Source organism: Grus americana, chromosome 1, assembly GCF_028858705.1.
Source record: "Grus americana isolate bGruAme1 chromosome 1, bGruAme1.mat, whole genome shotgun sequence".
In the NCBI taxonomy this organism is placed as follows: domain Eukaryota; kingdom Metazoa; phylum Chordata; class Aves; order Gruiformes; family Gruidae; genus Grus; species Grus americana.
In genome coordinates this window covers 145422685-145446405 of record NC_072852.1, presented here as the reverse complement: position 1 = coordinate 145446405, position 23721 = coordinate 145422685, and the positions used below count along the sequence as shown (strand labels likewise).

The 23721-nt window shown below is 39.1% G+C and overlaps 1 protein-coding gene across 4 annotated transcripts in view; it reads right to left on the bottom strand.

Moving 5' to 3' along the window:
• The window catches only part of OCA2 (OCA2 melanosomal transmembrane protein), a 226474-nt gene that overhangs the window by 39489 nt on the left and 163264 nt on the right, over nt 1-23721 (bottom strand). For all 4 annotated transcript variants that reach the window (XM_054813838.1, XM_054813836.1, XM_054813837.1 and 1 more), the window contains one exon: nt 13842-13935. In XM_054813838.1, coding sequence (XP_054669813.1) covers nt 13842-13935 — 94 coding nt within the window. The remainder of the gene's footprint in view (nt 1-13841; nt 13936-23721) is intronic.

Sequence of the window (23721 nt, the reverse complement as noted above, 5' to 3'; positions counted from 1 at the left end):
CACAAGTCCTTCTCTGTTTGTGAGCAACAGGTCTGGTGGGGCGCCTTCCCTAGTTGGCTCACTCACCAGCTGTGTCAGGAAGTTATCTTCCACACGCTCCAGGAACCTCCTGGACTCTTTCCTCTCTGCTGTATTGTATTTCCAGCAGATGTCTGGTAAGTTGAAGTTCCCCACAAGAACAAGAGCTAGTGATTGTGAGACTTCTCCCAGTGGCTTATAGAGTATTTCATCTGTCTCTTCATCCTGGTTGGGTGGTCTATAACAGACTCCTACCATATCTGCCTTATTGGCCTTTCCCCTGATTCTTACCCATAAACACTCAATCCTGTCATCACCATCGTCGAGTTCTAGACAATCAAAACACTCCCTAACATACAGGGCTGCCCCACCACCTCTCCTTCCTTGCCTATACCCCCTGAAGAGTTTATAGCCATCCATTGCAGCACTCCAGTTGTGTGAGTCATCCCACCACGTTTCTGTGATGGCAATGATACCATAGTTTTCCCACTGCACAATGGCTTCCAGCTCCTCCTGTTTGTTGCCCATGCTGTGTGCATTGGTGTAGATGCCCTTCAGCTGGGCTATTGATCCTACCACCTTTTTTGGGGGTAAGCTCTAATTCCTATGGGACCATTCCCAGGTGCTTCTGTGTTTTTTAAAACATCAATAACCCTTGTGTCTTTGCTGCCACATGGATCTCCATCCCCTGCCTCCACTGCAACAGCGGACCAAAGGATCTCGCTAGAACACCATCCCTCAGACATTGGTGTGCCACCCCCAGGCTTACCCCTTTCCCCCTTCAAATCTAGATTAAAGCTCTTTCAATGAGCCCTGCTAACTCCTGTGCAAAGATCCTTTCCTCCTTCTTTGAGACAGGTGTCTGTCACCAGCAGGCCTGGTGGCATGTAAACCAACCCATGATCAAAAAATCCAAAATTCTGCTCGTGACACCATGCTTGGAGCCAGGTATTGATCTGCTGGCTCTTCCTGTTTCTCTCCTCATCATTGCCTGCAACTGGAAGCATAGAGGAGAACACGACTTGTGCTCCTGATACCTTAACCAATTGTCCCAAGGCCCTGAAGTATCTCTTGATTGCCCTCAGACTTCTTGTTGCAACTTCATTGCTGCCTACCTGAAAAATCAATAATGGATTTAATAGGCGCCAGGGTTTTATTTTTGAATTTTTAAATCACAATCATGAGAAGCCTAACAGCATAATGGTACATATGACCTTCATTTTGTGCCATTTAGCATCTAACAAATGCGTATTTACCTCAATGCAAAAGCAGAAAGGCTCCAAATTAACTCCTACCTTGATGCTGTAGAAGTTTAATCAACTAAAAAGCATTCCTATTTTCACTGCAGATGCCCCTAAAACTGGATACACCTATTTTAATTATATCATGAACAATGAAATTCTGTACATTTAGATACAGTACCACTCAAACTAGTTTTAGAGGATCTGGTGGAAATTAAACTCAGCGAAATGAAAAATGAGGTAATTTACTTGGCTTTTAAAAGCTTGTTAGAAAGGTAAATATTCTCAGCTGATTTCCGCCTATATTAGTAGTGGTAAAATATGAATCCACATGGCCAGACAAGTCAGCAAAGAAAGAGTTTTTATTTAAACTCCACCACCTACCAGTGAAAAATTGTTCTCTGCAGATTTTTCTAGTAATTCATCCTTTAAGTTTTTACATGACTACTAAGACACCTAAGAAACAGTACACTGTTCTTTTGAGCAGACATTCTGATTTTCAAAACCACTTTTCAGCACAAATCTGCTACTAAAATCCTGGGCTTTGGAGATACTTCAAGAATCTTTTCATAAAAATATAAATCTGTTCCTTTAAAAAAAAAGTCTGGTGTGAAACTTTCACAAAGCACTTCCCAAAACCTACCTATCTCACCCGCCTCAATCTGGAAAGACTTTTTCTTCTCTTCAGCTTTCTTTACAGATTATTAGAAAAATAAATGCAGAAATACTTGAGTTCCTTTTCCTAGTTATGCAGCTGCCCTATCATTTCAAAATATGAATCAGACAAGTATAAAGTTTTCTATGAACCTGATTTAATACTTTTGTTTTCTGTAAGCAGACCCAAACAAAGTTCACAATAGGAACACATCTTTTTCTATTTGCATGGATCCTGGTGATGGGTTTTGGTAACCTAGTGGACTAGTGGAGAAGAAAGTAGTCATTAACTGTGTTGGAAGTTAAAGAAAGAGTATACTTCTTTAAAAGTTAGTGATATTGGCCAGATGTTGGCTAAGCAGATGAATATATCGTTCTTTTTTATTATTCTTTTGTTAAAAATGTGTTATCGTTTCTTCAAAATACTTTAGAAAAATATCTGTTTTGAGAAGCAAAAAGACATTGCTGTTATGTCCTTGCTTTTTCCTCTCTAGGGAAAAAAGGACTAGTATTTTTATGCTGGACTGTATGAAAGCTGTCCTTCATGTTTCCAGAATGCTTCAGCATAGCTCTCAGTTTCTTCAATCTAACATTTCCCTTCCTACTGTCTAGCTTTCCCTTGCCATCTCTACTGAACATGAAGTAAAATTAGAAAATGTTGGCTGGAGTAGACAAGAAAGGGGTGAATCTTGCCAGACTTCACCTGTGTAGGACTCAATATAAGTATGTGCACCGAGAAAAAATCTATCCCGTGTATTTTCAATACAAAGCTTGGAATATAATGCTCTCTAGGTGTGCTTAGGTAAATTTGTTTGATGTAGATTAACACTGTAGAATACTATAAATTAATAGAGTCTTGAAAGATGACTCCTATCCCAACAGGTTGTATCAGCCTAATGACATAACTAGTACAGATGCACTGGGAGAGAATTTTATGTCTTTTCTTCCATGAAGGAAGACACAATCCAAGATATCTTCAAAATCTTTGCATAAAATAGTTTGTATAAGAGTAGAACTGTAAAAACCCAGCAGGATATCCACTTTCTGACAGTGCCAAAAATATCTAGAAATCATTACTCTTAAAATTATTTTCATTCCAAGTGCTGTTGGGAAGTTATTAGGTATTGATTCAGTTGGTAGCCTGTACTTAGACAAGGTGACTAAGAATGGGTTATGATCAGTGTTACAAAAATATAGATATATATTACATTTTACCACTCACCTCACTGTTCATTGATTGGTTTTAAAGTGTTAAATTACTTTATGCTCTTTTTGACTTAGAGCATCCATTGCATGCAATTTCTAACAGAATATTTACAAACATGACCACTCCTATAACCTGTACATTTAGTAGGAGCACCACGGTGATCAGAAATTCTCTAGTACCAAACCTAATTCTTTCATCCATACTGCATGCAACTGTTTTGTTTTTAAGAGAAAACCAGGCGCAGTATCCTGTACTTCAGCTAAAAATAAAAATTAAATTCTCAGCTGGTTTTAGCATATCTGAAACAGTCTTTCTCTCTATGCTCTATTTTTATATGGGTATTTATTTTTCTTTCTTACTTTTGTGATATGTAATTTCACTGAACTCAAAATATCTACAAGAACTGGATGGATAATTTTATACATATTATGTATACATATAATATTGCACAAGAGGAAAAAAGTTATACCTGCAAATATACCAGAAATGTGAGGACTTTGCATCTATGTAACATTTAGGGAAGAGCTTTTAGAATTACATTCATTATTCGTCTGCATGACAGACCAATATTCTTTAGATCTTGTCCTGAATTTAACCTTTCAAATTTATGAATTTCTGAACACCTTAAAGATTCTGAGTTCCAAAGAACCACTGATTTGCAAAAAAAAGAAAAAAAAAAAAAAAAGCCTTCTCCATAGAATGCCATTGTCCCTGTTTGTGCAGACTTTCCCCCAATTTACATGATCTTGAAACCCACACAAGCAAAGTTCAACACACATGTTTTGGAGAGTTGGTATGTATGCAAAATAGCAGACTTTGGAATGCAAAGGGTGGCTAGGACTTTTCCCTTTATTTTTTTCATAACCCTTTTTATCAGGAGATAGTCTGGATTTCATGGCTAATATGCTGTAGTCATATGAGGCTAAAACCAGTAGCTTTACGCTTGTGGAAGGGAAAGATATCCTGAAGTCCTATGAGGCAACTCAGAGATTATATATCAGACCTCCTAAATAGCATGCAACACTTCAGAATTTAAAACAAGAACATTATTGAGCATGAAAAAAGTTGATCCAGCTCTTATCTTGATATGATTTTGTTTTATTATTCAGCTTGGGTTTTGGATTTTTTTTTTCCTCTAAGAAATGATTTTTTGTATCTGATTGATAGTCATTCAACAGTCAAGTACAAGAAAGACATTGAGCTGTTGGAGCAAGTCCAGAGGAGGGCTACGAAGATGATTGAAGAGCTGGAGCACCTCTTCTGTGAAGACAGGCTGAGAGAGTTGGGGTTGTTCAGCCTGGACAAGAGAAGGTTCCAGGAAGACCTTATAGAAGCCTTCCAGTACCCAAAGGGAGCCTACAGGAAAGATGGAGAGGGACTGTTTACAAGGGCAAGTAGTGACAGGACAAGGGGTAATGGGCTTAAACTAAAAGAGAGTAGATTTAGGTTAGATGTTAGGAAGAAATTATTTACTGTTAGAGTGGTGAGGCACTGGAACAGGTTGCCCAGAGAAGCTGTGGATGCCCCATCCCTGGAAGTGTTCAAGGCCAGGTTGGATGGGGCTTTGGGCAACCTGGTCTAGTGGAGGGTGTCCCTGCCCATGGCAGGGGGGTTGGAACTAGATGATCTTTGAAGTCCATTCCAACTCAAATTATTTTATGATTCTATGATATGGGGTTACAACGATTTTACTCACTTGAGGTACGAGTACTCATGCTTGGCCACTACTGACCCATACTCAAAATTTATGTCAATAAAAGTTTAATTCAATTTCTTTGTTTTGTTCATGTATACATATATGCATGGATTATACAGTTTATAATCACTTTTCAACCATTCTGGGAACCTTCAGCATGAAATTCTTGAAACTGGGGATTTTATGACACATTCTTCAATTAATAATGTTTTTAATAAACATTATACAAATTGAATATTGCAATTCACACCTTAAGCTTTTTTGTAATTCCTACCTTAAGCTATATAAATCTGTTGCATATATCACATTTTATTATTATTTGTTTCCTTGCTTGAAAACCTCAATTAACTGACACAGTGCAACAATTAATTGGATACAGGATGCTCTGTAGTCAGATCTATTATTTGAAGAGTATTTGGGGCATAATTATTTTGAAATTATTAAAATAATTTAAATAAGATCAACACAGAAGATCAAATGAGAAGAGTTACGTTTGAGGCTGAATCAAAATTCCCATTTCAACACAAACAGATATTTGCAGTTTCTTTCTTACACTGGCACCATCTTGAACACTAATATTGGATATCATTGCATACCACAACAGTTCTTCAAAGTTGTCCTGAAATTACTAGACTATAATCTCACATATGTTGAAAAGGTGGAAGGCAGGGCCACCATCCTGCAGGACTTGGACAAACTGGAGGAATGAAAACTGGAAAAATTCTGGAAGAGCAGAATCTTATAAAATTCAACAAGGAGAAATGCCAAGTCCTGTCCAGGGGACAGAAGAGCCCTTGCAAGAACACCATCTGGGGACAGGTTGACCAGGGAGCAGCTTGTGAGAAAGGCCCTGCAGTGGTGGTGGGCACTGATCTGCACACGATCCTACAGGAACCCTAGCAAGCTTCCTTGGCTATATGAAAAGGGGAATGGGCCATAGATCTCGGGAAGGGATTGCTCTCTTCTACACAGCAATCATTAGACCATATCCAGACACCGTGTTCAGTTTTGGGTCTTCCAGCACAGGAAAGACAAACTGGAAGGAACTCACAGAGGGTCCCCAAGGCTGGAGCATTTGCCCCTTAAGGAGCGACTGAGGGAGCTGGGCACTAGCAGTGCATCAAGCACCTGCAAGGGGTGGCTGAGAAGCTGGAGCCATGCTCCTGCACGGCAGGACAGGGAGAGAAAACTGGCACAAACTGGAACAAGAGAGGAGAAACATTTTCCCCACGGAGACAACCAGGCAGCGGAGCAGGTTGTGCTGTTTCTATGCAGCCCATAACTGACCCTGCTTTGAGCTCAAGACTGGACAAGAAACCTCCTGAGGTCCCTTCCAGTCATAATTTTTCTATGATTTTTCTATAATCCTATGATTAGATACTACTTCCATGAGCTTACCCCATAATATTAAAGTGATGTGTATGTGTCTGGAGGATTGGTGCTTCCTGTGGAGCCCAATGAAACACTGGATCATTGCAATTGCATTTTGAATGTCCTTTTTAAAAAACTTGGAGGATGAAACACACACATTTCATAGACTTTAAAAGATAAAACCGTAAAAAAATAATTAATACCTGAATCACATAACTTTATTTTAAGCTGAGTGAGATGATAAGTACTTAAATCTCATCTACATTTACTGGAAACTTATTTGCTAATCCAAAAGACTTCACAGCAAAAAGAGAAGTAAAAAGCAATACTTGTATGTCCATAGGCCAATCAATTCAAAGATATTGGCTCTAATTAGAAAACATAGGAGTATTTTAAGCTCCATGAAAATCTTCATGATACAGATAAATTCTATTTTTTAAGTTGAAAAAGCAAATATCCTCATATTTAAAATAAGCTCAAAATACTATTTTTCTCCATTTTTCCTAAAAATAAACAAGCTAAAACCACATTAGTTTACATTTCCACTCACATTGTTTCTTGACCTTAAATAAAATCAAAAGAAACATTAAAAAAACCCAAACTACTCATCACTCGGGAATTATTCTTAAAATGGTTTGCACCAAACTATTGCAGGACTACTTACTTTTATGGGGTTTGACACAAGCTATGCAACTATTTAAAATAAGCAGCATTCACTTTATTCAACTGCCACAGATGTCAATGTAACGTTTGTTTGAGAACATTTGTTAAATCAACACTGACAGTTTAAAATCTTGCAGTGATTATTCTTGGATAGCTGAGAGAAAACTGGCATTCTTCTTAGTAATCCCAGCCTAGAACCTAATATTGAAAGATGAATATGTGCTGAACTACCTTTCTACTTTGTTGAGTGATCAGCTGAAAAATCAATAGATTGTCTATGGCTTTGCCCTTCATAGCATAATAGTGAATAGCATGCTAAAATCTAAATTACATTTGTTAAACTCAGTTCCCTAAGTCTGATCATAAATAGAAGTTTCATGTGTAATTAGATTTTAAATTTATGATTAAAATGAGCTATTTAAAAAAAACCCACTTCTAGTATTTTCATTACACATGTAAAGAAATCAAGATAAAGATGAAAAAAAGCACTGGTGATATAAACCTAAAAGACTTGGATTTTTAAAGATAGAAATTTTATGAAGCAAAAGTTGTGACAACTTGCCCGAGTTGGAACTGTACCATAACAAGTGTTTGTTGAGAGGGCTTTGTTCAAATGTTGCACTTACACTTATTTGAACAGAATAAATCTGTTATCATGTCAAGTATCAATATTCAACCAATGACCAATTACTTTTCCTTACTGATCAGAGGAGTAGTGGGAAATGAGATTGAGCTAACTTGTGTATCATAATCATTAACCTTTACTCAACAGTTGACTGAATCTTTGTTAGATGCTTTGAACATTCCAAAATTCTATCTTCTGGAGCTGCACAGTTGATCAGAAAGGTCACAGGTAAATTGTATTCAGGTGTTTGGATACCACATTGCTCAACTGAAGTCTCCATCACGAAAATTCACACCCAAAATAGTAGGGCTGGTTTTTTCCTGATCAGAATCAGCCTTAAAAGAGCAACAGTGTTTAGCATAGAGTGGTGTTAATAGCAACAAAAAAGGGGGAAATGACATCAAATGAAATGGAATGAACAGGACTACAGCTGTCTAGCACATAATCAAGTAGAGACATTTATATGGCTTTACAGAGCCCAATGTGTTTTTTTTTTTAAAACAGTTATTTTCAGTATGTTGTGTAAATAGGATACACAGGGGGTAGCAAAGAACATCACATTTGTCCTCCCACATGCATGAGTGACAGCTCTCATGGGAAACGCTGTTTCACAGTCTTTATGGGTGAGTGCTCTCAAGCAGGGATAAATGGGATATCCTACTGTAAATATCTTTGCTGTGAATATCTCCCAAGACAAATCCTATGATGAAAACAAATTCTTTCCTAAGCTATTATCAGAAACCAATATTTTTTGACACTTCCAAATTACTGTTACTCCCAGTAAAGACAGAGAATATTAATTCAGCTCTTCAGATGACATATAAAAGGAGAGCAATGACACAAAATTGCAAAACCTGAAAATATTCACAATCCTTTCAGGATCATGCCCAGCTAAGCTTACCACTGTAATCTAAATTAGGTCCTTGGGTTCATACCCTGTTCCTCTGGGCAGACTGATTTCCTCATGTATCATATCATCCCTCCCACATTCTTATCCCTTTACATCAAGTTAGTGAATCCATTCCTCTCTTACCTATATATCTTGCACCATGATTTACTCACAGTCAGCCAAAATTTGCTTGAAATAAAATTAGAGTATTCCCCATAATACCCACTTTCTTTTTGTGTCAAATAGGTTCAGCATTTATCTGTGGGTTTTGTTTTTTTTTATCATGTCATGTATCACAGACACACAGGGGTGATTGGTATTGAATTACAATAGGCAGAAGGAACATGATTTACTTTATGTTTGAAATACTACATATCTTTATAAGGTTATAAATGCCTCTCTCAAAGAGAAAATTAAAATCAAGCTGGCAATTTTATTAGGAAGTGGAAACAGATAATTAAAGCCCCTACAGCAATGAGCACTTCATATGTTATGAAGCTGGAACCAAATTTTTCATTGGTAACAAAAATATTTCTGCGGGTTGTTTTCATATTCCATTGGGTGGACAGACCTAGTGGAATGCTATATTGCAACAAACAAACTCAGAGATATATTAGTGAAAATTAAAAAGCTAACATGAAATGAAGCATCTAGATTAGGAGACATCTGCAATGCTATTTTTTTTATCTTATTCCTTGAGAAAAACAAAGCTCTCTTGATTATTCTACAGTCTTAGTTGATATAAAATCATTATGTTAACCTCCGAAAATCATTCAGGCAACAAGACTATACTGTCCTTATCTGACCATTTGCCAAGAGAAATAGCACTGTCCTACATTTGGGGGTTTCCTTTATGTTAAGCTCTTATTTATGATTTAATGTTTCTCTGATAACTAGACTAAAAATCATAATATGCATATTATCTTTCCCTGCCTTCTGCTTACTCATATATGCTGGCCCTGAGCAATTACCTTCATATTATTAACACATCTGATGTTTTCTACGGGGTCAAGACTACCAAAAAAATTGCTCTTCTCTCCAGAGGCATAGCGCTCATTTGTTTGCTCTGATGTTTTCCCTTGACCATGTATAGCAAACGTCCCACTGCTCTCTATCTCCTTTTCCAAACCTCACTGACTCACAATTATTTCTATTTTTACCACTTAAATATTTGTCTTTGTGTCCATCCTCCAATTCACTTACTAGATCACTTAGCACACCAATTCCCTTTTCTCTCTGCCCATTGATGATATGCTAATTAGAAACACAACGTAGGAAAAGTATGCGATCCTGGGGGACGGGACGGGGCGGGGGGGGGGGAACAGATATACTCACACTCAAGTAAGTAACATAAAAGCTGAAAGAGACTTGGATTTGACAGTGAATAGTAAATTAAACAGGAATTTGAAATGGCCTAGATTAACAACGAAAAGGCAAATAGGTCTGTATTTTGTATTTAATCTTATCTTTGTGAAATGGAAAAAAAATCAGAGGGCAGTGCCTGGAATATTGTGTTCCACTCTACCTTCTGAATTATTAGAAGGATAATGAAAAATTAGGGTACACGTAAGATTTTTTCAGGAGGAAAGATTAAAACACATAAATACAGTCTGATGAGGAAGTTTCCAAGGTGGAAAAGGAGTGTAATTTGGCTGGACTGACTCAAAAACGCAAGAGCATCTTTAAGCAATTTGCTGCTTCTGAGCTTTACCTTTCTAGGACTTTCAGTTTTCTTTTTGTCTTAACACTGCTTCCTTTCCTTTGAATATGAGGTAGTTCAAATGAATCATTCATTATTTGCCTTCAGATTTCTGAGGCTGGTTAAAAGCTGAATCCCAGAATAGATGAGCTTGGAAGGCACCACTGGGGATCACAAGCATTCTGGGGAGCACCGCTAGTGACTGGTGTCCAGCTGGACTTTTTGCTGATGATCACAGTGCTGAGAACCTCTACTTTCTCCATGTCCTTTGTCGGCAGGTCATTTCCTCATTCGGTGGCAGGCTTACATGTCCCCTAATCTTCCTTTTGCTGTTGATATACCAGTAGAATCCGCTTTTTGTTGTCCTACCACCATGTATAACAGATTCGAGGGTAAAAATATCTTTTTGGTGATTAAGTTTATTACAGTATTTGTATATTCTAAGGGACATGGGAATCCTTTTATTTCAGTGGAACGTAATGAAGCATCAAGAAAAGCTCGCAACGGCCAGAAAGAGCAAGTTGAATTCCTAGCAACCAAGGGATCTTTTCTCACAGGCGATCTTACTCTTCCCCTTATGAGCACTGTTCAGACAGAACTGGATTGTACATGTGCTGATGGCTAATGTGGGAGAAGGGAACAAGACCCGAATGTGTTCTGGGTAAGATACTTGGTGACATTGGCCAGCACACTCGCAGACAGGCATATATGGTTGGGACCTGGTATCTCCTTAACCAGCAGTGTACTCTGGACACCAGGCTGCTTTAAGGTGCTTCAACACAAGGAGGGAGGACCTGTGTCTTTCTCCTTCCTTTCTCAGTATAATCTTTCCCACCTAAATGCCATCCTACTGGGACCACCTTACAGCACAGAACTTCCAGCACATGGTCCTGAGTTGCTTGGACAGGGAAGATGGGACACCAGGGCTGTCTGTCTTCCCCTTACATCCAGCCATGTCTAGCAGTCTGGAAGGACATGAGTACCTCCAGGTCCTTGTGGAGGTAGGACTCTTGATCCAGGGAAGGAAGCAATTAGATGTGGCTCTGAAGGGGGATCTTCCCCAGGATGCTGGATTTCTGACAGTCTATAGCATTCATGGTCATTCAGGCATGCACCCCCCTGGCGCAGGATTTCTTCTGCTGAAGGCACTCAAGATAGAAGCACATCAAGCTGGTCAGAGCACAGCATTCAAGGAAAATTATCACACCTGGCCACCTCTGGCTCTGGCTGGGCAGCAGAATAGCATTGTACAACACACCAGCTGGGCTGCCACTGCTCCCCTCTTAAAAAAGAGAAGAAGAACCTCGAACCGCACCAAGTGCCACTGCACAAAGACACACATGGGATAGGTCATGAGCCCATCAGCCCTCTTACAGGACACAGGGCCTGGTTCTTGCCTTTTCCTTTCTCTCCATAGACAGAGAGTCATCATGATTCCTCTCGCCACTAGGCACCCACACCTCTATTGTGTCAAGGTGTGCTCACCAGACATGCTTAGCAACCCTGCCCAGAGTTCCTCCTCAGCCCACCATGTCAAAAGATGGTTTGTAAAAAAGCTGCTTCTAGCAAAGCTTCCCCTTAAACATAGTTGCATAGTTTTGGCTTAGCATGCAGGTAGGAAGGAAGGGTATGAGAGGTAGCATACTGTGCTGTATGACCCCAGATGCCACCCAGGACAAACATGCCATGGGTTTCCTGCACAGAGACACTTGAGAAGGACAAAACAATACCAGCCCAGGTTGTACTGAAGACACCTTAGCAAAAGCGAGGCAGCAGAGGGCCATCATCTCCCTACATGTGGTATCCATGATTTTTCCCTGGTGACTCACAGGGCTTTGCAAGATGAAAGTAACAATCTGTATCTATGCTGGTAGAAGCACCGCAGAGGACCCTGAATAGGGATGTGAAACCTAATGAGTGATCCTGGATAAACGGGGTGGAAATGCAGAAAAATCACTTCATGCTTTGAGACAACCTTCATAAATAAAAGTAAGCAAGATCAAAATCCTCAAGATATACATACAATACTTCTTAATGCCAGGACAAGCCTCAGAAAATATTGAATTGGAGCACATTCAACTGAAACGAAACTTGCCTAAGACAAAGTATAAGGGAGTTCATGATCTGCCTGCTTGGTGATTGAGAAGCCAGCAAAAGTGGGCTTTTATGTGCTTTCTGCTAATATCCATTGCTATCTTCCTGTGACCACTCTGGATTCAGTTCTCATATCTTCGCTCACAATGTCTACAGCCTTCCCCAGTAATCGTTTCCACTGAAAGCATACGTATAGAAGGTAATTTCAGAACATCTGTGTATTGTCTTCAGTCTTCCCAAAGAATACATTCCAGTGAACACTGCTGAAAAGATTAGTCAGGCTTTACATCCTTGTTTCTGCTTAGATACTCAGTCAGTGTCGTGGAAGCTTTAAGAACATTTCATTACAAAATCTACATAGAAGACACATTGTTAATGCTAAATGCAAGTTAAATCCCCAAATGACAAGCTGAACATCTGTGAAACATGAACGGAACAATCCACAAGCCCATCATTGCTGTATCACCATCTATTTTGTACAAGGGTTTGACTTCCAAGAAGTCTGTTAGCTATCGCTGTGTACTACATAAGACTGTACTACAGTCTCAAAGATCCTGACAACCAAGACTTTGATTTGATAGGCGTTCTGTCTTTCTAAAACATATCATCAGCATCAGAAGTCTATGAGTGAAGAGATAAGCTGTGCTATGAGCAGCACATGCTCATAGCAAGAATTTTAGCAAGAACAGTTCAGATTATTTTTTTTTTCAGGGTTATCATTGGCTCTGCTCCAAACACTCCCATATGATTAATTGTATTAATTACGCAGATGTGAAGGCTTTGAGGTAAACAATATACAGGAAAGCTGGTAAAGCTGAGAAACTGCAGTAAACTATGTAAAAAAAAAAAAAAGAGAAAAAAATGTTGGTGTGACCTTTAGAGTATCCTTTCCCTAAATACGTAGAAAAATAAGCAAGGAATTATGTTTTAGTTAAATCAACTACACTTTAAACTTTAACTTCATGTCTACTCCTCTATTTGCCGGTTTCCATTTACACCCTTCAACCACAGTCTCAAAAACTGGAGGTGTTTGGAAAAAAATTAAGTTTTTGTATGCATTAAGTACATTAAGTACACCTTGTCCCTTAAAAACCTGCTGATGAATGACCTGCAGAGGAAATTCCATTATTAAATTCTTAATTATCAATTAAAACAATTATTAAACAACAACTTGAGCAGTTACTAGCCGCTCATCACACTTTCACTCATAGCTGCTAAGCAGCTGGTGAAAAGAAGTAATTGCTTTTAGATAAATAGGTTTACTCATGGTATCACGGAGTAAAGTTCTACTCAGTCTAAACTGGGACATGGCACTTTCTCCTGGCAATCAAAAGTCCATGAAAATGTGCAGATGAGAAACTATGTTTAAACTGTATTTAAGAACAAAGCAACAATCTAGTATCACTACAGCAGTGAAGATAAGATTGAGGTTGATAAAGCAGGAATTTCTGAGCCTTTGTTCCTCCTGGAGTTCCACTGTGCTCCCATCACCCTTATGCATTCTATCCACAGTACGCAAAAATAAAGCAATCTGCCCTCCACCCACATTTCAGTTGCCAAAACCAAATTAGGAACACAGGTCTATTTTATAGACCCTTTTTCCAGATTTTCTCCTTGGAGGATCCATTGTTTGCATAGAGAAAAAAAAAATGACAGATTTAAGGTGAGAAGTTTAAAACTGTACCTGAAAAACTCCATGAAAGAGAAGCCATAACCATGCTGTTCAGCAATTCCTGCACAAACAACGTTCGCAGATGCTCCAATCAATGTTCCATTACCTGCAGTTCAGAAAACAAATACTGGTTTATAGTTGTGCTCTATTTCTTACCCTTCCTCTGTTTATTCTATGTTGAAATCTTAACATGCACTAGTTAGAAAAGAGAAATCAATTTCTGTAGTATAGGCTTGAAAAGAAACACACAGACAGTATCTCTACATCCTATAAATAGCTTCACACTTTGAAAGATAAGCCTGGTATCATTCTCTGATTCTACATAAGCCAGCAAAATAGGGAAGGAACATAACACCAATCTAGCAGTTGTCAAAATGACACCAGAGACTTGCATTCAGATCAACTTGCTGATTTTTGGTTTTACATACAAGAAGGTGCCATCAGATGAGCTGAAAACAAAGGATGAGATAGTTTGAGCATGCTAAGAAAAATGGATGCCTTTTTTCCTTACACAAACTTGACATTGACAAATTAGTGTCTTTTTTATAGAGATGGGTAACTAATTACTAAGATTTTTTTTCTTTTTAACAGAAATTTAAGACACAGTAAGTGGGACAATGGAGGGGAATGGATCTGTTTCACATCTCTCTGCTAAGGAAAAAGGATCACCACAGATACAAAGTTTGTTTACCAAACTACAATGGTCCTTTAATACATAAAGGAACATAACTTTATTCATTGAACTTCACCAAATTACATTATACAAGTTCCCTTAGGAGAGGAATGCACCAAAGGAAAGTAATATGCCATGTTTATAATGCACATCTATCCTCTTGGAAGAACTACATACTTCTCTTCTCCTAAGCTTTTTCCAGTAACTAATTTATTCCTGTGTTTTCTCTAATCTTTCAACAATCTGGCAATGTAGAGAAGTCAGGTATTCAGAGCTCAGAAAGACTGACCCGTTTTCTATAACTTTCCCGTGAATCATACCTCAGACTTAAGAAATGTCATACACTTGACTTCCACAAAGCAGATGTCTTCAGCAAATGTTTCTGATCTAAGGCATGACTTGGGAAGTGACAATGACTCCTACATTCAATTCCTTAACTGAAATTTTGAACAAAAGAGGTAACAAGCTAGGAGAATTTTTTTTTTTTTTTTTACACTATGGCAAGTCATCTCTTTTGCCACACATCACTACATTAACGATCCATTATTCTAAGCACAAGTCTTCCTTTGTTCCCATTGGCATACAGTTACTCTTCTCATGTTGGCTCTGTTAAACATTACTGCTCAGTAGACACTCTTCTGGTCTGACTTGGAGAAAAACAGATCAGAAGGCAACTAATGCTCCAGTTAATTGTTTTGACTTAGTAAATGTTTCAGGTCACCCAGAGATCAGTTTACCAAAAAATAAGTCAGAATAAAGGCAGAAGGATTATTCCCCTAAGTATTCATACATGGTACCCATATGGCCTTCTGCACTTAAAAGTGCACACAAAATGAGCAGACTTCTAAAAGTATTCTTAAAAATAATAGCACAGTCTTAAATTCAAATACAATGAAGTGATAGAGTTCAGGAATAAGAAAAAGGAGAGAAAAGATGTGATGTGGAAGGAATATTGGAGGAAGGAAGATCTTCCTATTCTAATAAGAAAAAGGGTAGGAGAAAGAACTTGATTGAGATAATTTTGATCCCAGTTTGGATTCAAAGCCGTATCAGTGTCAGTGGATACTAAGATACAGGTTTTTGACCAGTCCTTCTAGGGACAGAGCAACAACTTTGAGAAACAACTAATCCCCAAAAAGTTGCTCAGGACTTTTTTTTTTTTTTTTTTTATGTTGATCTCATGAAAGCAAAACTTTCCAAGACAAAGCCCTTGTGTGGCCAAGGTTTTTGCAATTGAGTCTAAAGAGAAAGTAGGATTGTTATTTATTCCAGGATGGTCAATTATTATCAACATGAAATAGGCAGCAAACTGAGGTTTTCATCCTGGAGTAGGGATCTGAACATGGATATCTGCTGCCTCAGGTGAATGGACTAAACAACACCTATTAAGAACAGGAGACTGGTTTGTTTTCTCATCAGCAGCCTCAAGCAGCTCTTGAGCTGATCCCACTATGGAACAAGAAAGATGTTGAAATCTTGCAGACAATGTGAGATGAGAAAAGTATTCCTCTTCCCAACTCTCTGCAATCCCAAATAGACCTTTTATTTCATATATTTAATTGAGCATTTATTTAATTCCTGTTTTTTTCTGCTCTCCCAGGAGCTATGCTAGGTGACCTGCTTCCTACTTGTTCTGATTTTGAGGCTTTGACCATTGCAAAGGAGCTGGGTGCAGAGGTCCTCTCTGTCTATGAGGAGCTCTGCTGATGTTAGTGGAACTGCACATCTGTAGAAGGGTGTATCCCTACGGATCATAAAAGCACCATGGAGCATTCTCGTGAGACACCAAGGGCTATTTATGAGCTAGGCTTCTTATCATACACAGGGAATCACACACTTGCCCACACAAGCTTCAGGTGTGGAGAGAAAAGATGACTGTCTAGAGGACCAGAAACCTTTAAAAAATAGTGTCTAGGGTAGCACTGGTCATTAGGAACAGCACAGCTCATTTCCCTCGCCCTCTCTTTACCTCAAAGCGTATTTTAGTCACTTTAATGCATGCTGAAAGATACGAAATTGAACTTGCCACATCAGTGTTCCTCATAGGCTCTGGCATGAGAAAGCCAAGACACAAAGCATGTGGCTTAATGCAAAAACAGAGCAAATGAATACAGCTGATGTTATTAGAGGAATCAGGCAGGAACACTTAAGGAATTTTCAATTCCAAAACTAATGAGTAGTCTGTAGCCTCCAAACATTTCATAAGAGGTTTCTGCTCTATGTGTAGCACAATCAGACATCACCATCAGAAGAATATTACTGTAGACAAAGAATAGAGCAGTGGCTTCAAATTAAAGAAACAGGACTGAAACTGCACTCGTCCCATGGCTGTGACTAGATACAGTTGAGATTTCCAAACAGCATGCGCTCTCCTATACTGTACATGGGCTACAGTAATGCCTTCACGCAATGAAGTATTATGGAAAGAGTTTCTGCTTCAGCATTGAATTGATTTCCCCAAGTAGATTTCACTTGAGGAGAAATTGTCACCTTAAATGTTATCTGAAAGGAACGGCATCTCTTTTTCATTTGTTCGGAGTACGTGTGCAGTTTAATTAGGTATTGCCTCAGCAGGCTTCAAACAACTACAATGAAATTAACAATGGAGGCAAACTTTTGTTTCTCCTCCCAGTAACATCTGTCTCCACGGCAGATGTTTAACGCAGTGGTGAAACAGCAGCACTAGGACCTCTGAATCATGGAAAACCCAAGACTAGGTTAACGTGCATGGACACCTACATATATTAAATTAATTCCAATTGAAGGATAAGCATTTTCTAGGACCTCACACAATCTTGACTTCATCTTCACATCATCGTCAATCTTAAAAATAATTAAGCTTAAAAAGCATAGCAAAGACTCTTATTTGCTTGTTTATATGCTCAAAATGTAATAACACGAGGGCACTGTATCAAAGAAAAACATTGTAATAACCAATGTTTTCATGACTCCTATTGTAATTTTTTCCATGACTCCTACTGCAACTCATTCTTTATCACAAGGCAGATGGTTATTACAAGCTGTATTCATTACAATGAATTAAACATTGTATTTCTAATATCAATAGTAAGGTAAGCCATACATTTTATCCTGCATGTCTATTCTGCCTTTTATTCTTGGTAGACTACAGGCATTATTGTCAACACTAACTACACTTAATAATTCATAAACATGAAATCAAGAAAGACCTTTTTCTTAATGCAAAAAAAATTCTCACTTAGAAGTGTGATTATAGAAAGATAGAGACATGTCACTTAAAGAGCTGCTGCTGCCTAGGCTACAAATAAGAAAGCAACAGAGGAATCCTCATGGATCATACTGACTTTTCCATGGACCTGCCCTGGCTTTGCATAGTCATTGCAGAAGCACAGTAGAAGGTCTTCTACTGTTTCTGCCCAGAAAAGGAGACATAAATGTATCTTTCTGATATTTCTCAATGCAAATTACTTTGAATAGCTTTAGGGAATGTGAAATCAACCCAAAGTGTAAGAAAGTATTCAACAGTTTTAGTTAATGAGAATAAATCTATCAAGAAAGATCCAAACCCCACATATTAGAATGTGCCTTTACATCTCCAGCTAACTTAAAGGTACAAGGAGGAAGGTGTTGACAAGGTTTGTTAAGCCTGATTTGATACCAGCAGTATCCACCAGCCCTGCTTCTTCCAGCCTTCTTCTTCCATTTGTAGTTACTTCTTCTCAACCCAGTGTTCAGCTGTTACCCTCTGCTACATCACTCCTTCAGAGACTGCCAAATTCAAGCCCAGAACCTGCACACCACGGGTAATGCACCTCCCTTGGGCTCAAATGGCCTCTCCCTCAGCAGAGTTTGCAATGCACTGTAAATCAATGCTGGTACAACTGATTAAGCTTACTAAAGGAAGAGGCTGGGAATTCACAGAAGAATCATAACAAGAAAAGGAAGGGAGTTTGCATCAATAACATGTTTTCTCTCACTTTAAACCTCCTTCTCAGCTGTTGATTTTTACTTAGCAGCAGCACATCTATTATAGCTAAATACCGTTGGTTCTCAGGAGTCCCTTTCATACTGACCCCTCAAGAGCAAGCCTAACCCTTGGGTTTGCTGCATTAATGTTTGCCTGGAGAATCACCTCAAAGTGCCCGGCAGGATTAGTGTTTATTACTCAAAGCACTGAGAAATCAAAGGGAAGGGGTTAGCACTAATCAAGCTCTTTGGTCTAGCATGAGCAGCCTTTATAAACAGTAACTTTCTTGACCATGAAGGAGATGATAGTAACTTGTGCAACAGCAAGCTTAAAAGTGGATTGCTTACAGAAAAGTCTTGTTTTGTTGTGAGCATTACAGACCACTTGTCCACGTGGTCTGATGGTGGATAACAAGCTACACTTGTGCTTAACTGATAGCCCTTCTGCATTTTTTCTTCCCTGTATCTCTGGCTAGATAAAGCAGAAGCAAAAAGACTGCCCTGTTTTCATGCCAACACAAGCCCTGAAAACAGCTTTTCCCTGGCCTTGGACAAACATTTGTGCAAGGCCGAGTTTTCCACAGACACAGCTGCTTGCACTGCCCTGTGCCAGACAAAGGTTCTCACTCTGAAACCAGGAGTTTGCTACAGAATCATGAATAATTTTAGGGGGAGGACTCTCAGCTCCACTTTTTGCTGCAATTAAACCATCCCATTACAGTGTCAAAGCAAAACTTACTGAAGGAAGCCAGATCCTTGCTTCCCAGCCATTTTCGAAAGAAAACTCTGTGCCGTCTCCCATATGCTCTACATATTGTTAAATATATGTAGACTGATGTGTGGGGTTGCTTTCCATAGCATATTTTGTTTCTCTACTTAAAGCACATACTGAGCAAATGTGAAAAATCTGGTGGCAGAAGTTATGGTTTTGATTAGCCTTACAGGAAGCAGCCTTTATAGCTTTCAGAAATTTTCTGTTTCACACAAAACTAATCCAGATTTGCCTCATTAAACAAATCCATTTATATTCATATGTTAAATGTCTACAAGTCTTGAATATGTTTTAATAATTTTTATGTGTAAAAATTAACAAGCCCTTCAAACTTTGCAGTCAATAAAGAGCTACAGAATCAAGGCCAATTAAACCCTTAGCAGTCCCTAAAATAAAAAGGAACCTCAAGTGTCATATGCAGTAACAGAGAAGGCATGCATGAACTCATTCAAATTTGTTATATGTTATAGACTGCAGTCATCTGATATCAACATTTTTTAATTTTACCAATTTGGAAACATTTTGAATAGAATGTTTCTGCACAAATACATACACATCGAGTTTATTGAAAAAAGAAAAGAGAAAAAAAAAAGAAAATAAAAGAATGTGAATCAAAGTTTTGAGTTAACTTATCCAAAAAGTTCATTGAACTGCATTCATTCCAACACTTTTAATCCGATGAACTTTACAATTTTTTATTACCACTACTATACCTCCAGCAGGACAGTTACTGTAAATATTGCGCTATTCAATGCTCATTGCTTTCTTTTTGCTATGAGAAGAAAAGGTGAAATTTAAATTTGTCACTTTTCTACCAGAAGTGTGAAATAAATAAGGCAGGTTGCTGAACATTCTGCACTTGTTACTGTAACAACATAAAGAAATACTTATATAAGCTTCTTTCAAGTCTAGACATCTGTAAAAGAGACATAAAACCTGAGGTGATCACTAAAGTCATCTCTATCCTCAAAGCCAACTTACCCAGTACAAGGATAAAATAAACTAATATAACGAGGAATAGTGCCAGCAGTGCACTCTGACATGCCATTCCCTCATGTCCTGAAACACATATTCGGGTAGGTTCCATTTAAAGCCTTTAAGGCTGCATGCAAGCCTCAGCTAACACATTTTTTTCTCTCCAATTTTTAGATTCAGAGACTAAAACTATGTCAGCTCAATTTCACAGCTTCGCCACATGTGGCACTATTAGGGACCAAATATTGAAAACTATTTCCATGTATAGACACTTGGCATAAAAATACATTATTCAACTTTATCATAACTTACTTTGAAGCTGAGCAGAACAAGATAATATTACTAAAAAAAAAGTGTCCCTCCATTAAGTTATTATAGAATATCCAGCTCCTTTAAATTCAGATTCCAACTTAACTCAAATTTACTTAAAATTGGAGCCTACCTGTTATGTTTTACTATGGTTTAAGTGCCTTGTTTAAAACAGTTTCATAACACCTGCTAGTGCCCTTCTTTGGTTTAGGTGTGCTAACTGCAACTGTGCTACATATATTTATTAATATAAGTGTAAATAATATGTAGGGCATGATTATAATGTTCTTCAGCATCGGAGTGTCTGATTCATCAATATGAATCAATATGAATATTGCAGATCGAGGGGGGTTTTTTCCTCCTCTGTGCTGCACCACTCAAGGTGCAGAAAAGGGGGTATTATCTGGCAGAGGAAGGAAAGTAAATAATCCAGTATTACCTTCTGCACTTAAACATTTTGAAGTTTGCTATAGCTTCCTTGTCTTGTTCTATGTGACAGTCCAAGTGCTACCTTCTGACTGAATAGACCTCTTCTGCTGACAGCTATGCAGAGTCTGTATTCTCATACTGCAGCAACTCACCGATACAACATAATGATTTTGAATATTCTATATTACTCTGAAATATTTTCCTCCTGGAAACTATGCTCAGGCTCATGGAAAATAAGGAGGTGATTGGTGGCAGCCAACACGGCTTCACTAAGGGCAAATCCTGCCTGACAAACTTGGTGGCCTTCTATGATGGGGTTACAGCATTGGTGGATAAGGGAAAGGCAGCTGACGTCATCTACCTGGATTTGTGCAAGGCATTTGACACTGTCCCACACGACATCCTTGTCTCTAAATTGGAGAGACATGGATTCCATGGATGGACCACTCGGTGGATAAGGAATTGGCTGGATGGTCGCACTCAAAGAGTTGTGGTCAACAGCTCAATGTCCAAGTGGAGAACAGTGATGAGTGATGTTCCTCAGGGGTCGGTACTGGGACCGGCACTGTTTAACATCTTTATCGGCAACATGGACAGTGGGATCGAGTGCACCCTCAGCAAGTTTGCCGACGACACCAAGCTGTGTGGTGTGGTCGACATGCTGGAGGGAAGGGATGCCATCCAGAGGGACCTTGACAGGCTGGAGAGGTGGGCCCGTGCAAACCGCATGAAGTTGAACAAGGCCAAGTGCAAGGTCCTGCACATGGGTCAGCACAATCCCAAGCACTACTATAGGCTGGGTGGGGAATGGATTGAGAGTAGCCCTGAGGAGAAGGACTTGGGGGTGTTGATTGATGAGAAGCTCAGCATGAGCCGGCAGTGTGCGCTTGCAGCCCAGAAAGCCAACCGTGTCCTGGGCTGCATCAAAAGAGGTGTGACCAGCAGGTCGAGGGAGGTGATCCTGCCCCTCTACTGCACTCTTGTGAGACCCCACCTGGAGTACTGCATCCAGCTCTGGGGGCCCCAGTACAGGAGAAACATGGAGCTGTTGGAGCATATCCAGAGGAGGGCCATGAAGTTGATCAGAGGGCTGGAGCACCTTTCCTATGAGGACAGGCTGAGAGAGTTGGGGTTGTTCAGCCTGGAGAAGAGAAGGCTCCGGGGAGATCTAATTGCGGCTTACCAGTACCTGAAGGGGCCTACAGGAAAGATGGAGAGGGGCTGTTTATGAGGGAGTGTAGTGACAGGACAAGGGGTAATGGGTTTAAGCTGAAGGAAGCTTTAAGCTGAAGGAGGGTCGATTTAGATTAGATGTTAGAAAGAAATTCTCTACTGTTAGAGTGGTGAGGCACTGGAACAGGTTGCCCAGAGAAGCTGTGGATGCCCCATCCCTGGAAGTGTTCAAGGCCAGGTTGGATGGGGCTTTGGGCAACCTGGTCTAGTGGAGGGTGTCCCTGCCCGTGGCAGGGGGGTTGGAACTAGATGATCTTTGAGGTCCCTTCTGACGATTCTATGATTCTATGAAAACAGAAGCGGCCAAGGCTTCTAAAAAACCTTCTGTAATGTATGATAAAGAAATGCACAAAGCAAGTGAATAAAATTAAACAAAACTCCACATATGCTTTGTAGGAGTCTCCAATGTCATCTCTGATCATTATCTTATCTCTAATTTGCAGAACTTTATAGCATGCAGTTATTTCACACAGATTGAAAACCATTAATACAAGCATTTCAAATTCATCAGTAATGCAAGTATTATAATCAAGTGAACCTGATGTTTGGTATAAATTCTTTTTCTAAATCAATGTAAAATAGAATAGAATTCTACATAGTACACATAGCTCTCTTCTTTTCCATTTTAAAAACAAAGATTTGCCATCCAAACTATGAATCCTCATCAGTACAGCTGAAATGGCATCCTTTACACCATATACTTCTTAGTTCATAGAATCCTAGAATCATACAATCATTTCACCCTTAATAGCATACATACATCTATATATGCATGTCTGCCAAGGTAACTCTTTTCAAGCTTAGAAAAATGGCCTTGGTGAGAAAAATTGACTAGGTTCAATATGAGTTTTGCTTCCATATTAACCCAGTGTCTTAAAGCCAAGCAGGCCTCTGATATTGCCTTAATACAGACAAAGGTGCATCTGTCAAACGTACACGCTCAGTTTTAGCTGGTTTCACATCCGGCATTCAGCACTTCCTTCTGTATATCTTCCATGCCACAGAAGATTATCCTTGGTAATCTTAAAGATTAGAGAATCTCCTTTCACCGTGAGGACTCTGGTAATGAGCCTGGCTCTCACACCAAGGACTTTACAGCACTGCTGGGCTTTAAGAACTTCATACTGAAAAAGCATGATGACCCAGAGCTTGCATGTCATGAAAGAATGAAGGAAAACAGCACTTGGATTTTTATAAAAGGTTACAGATTCTGGCTGTTCCAGAAAACAGCAAGAGTACAGTTAGGGCACTCAAATATCGATACAGCGAAAGGATTCCTTGTGCTCATAGCCAATGATGCTCTTTTTCATGCTACAACAAACCCCAAAACTTTCAGTTAACACCAGAAGTGAGTTCCTCATTAAGAACAAGCAAATAGTACTGCCATTTAATGGAGAGCAATCACAGTTTATGCCCACATTACTCATTTCCATCATTGCAAACATCATAGAAATAATGCAAGTATACTCAGATATTACTGTAAGACATACAAAATACCTGGTTCTAGATCTGTACAATTTAGAGGCATAATACTGCTAAAGACTGCACTGAGGTCT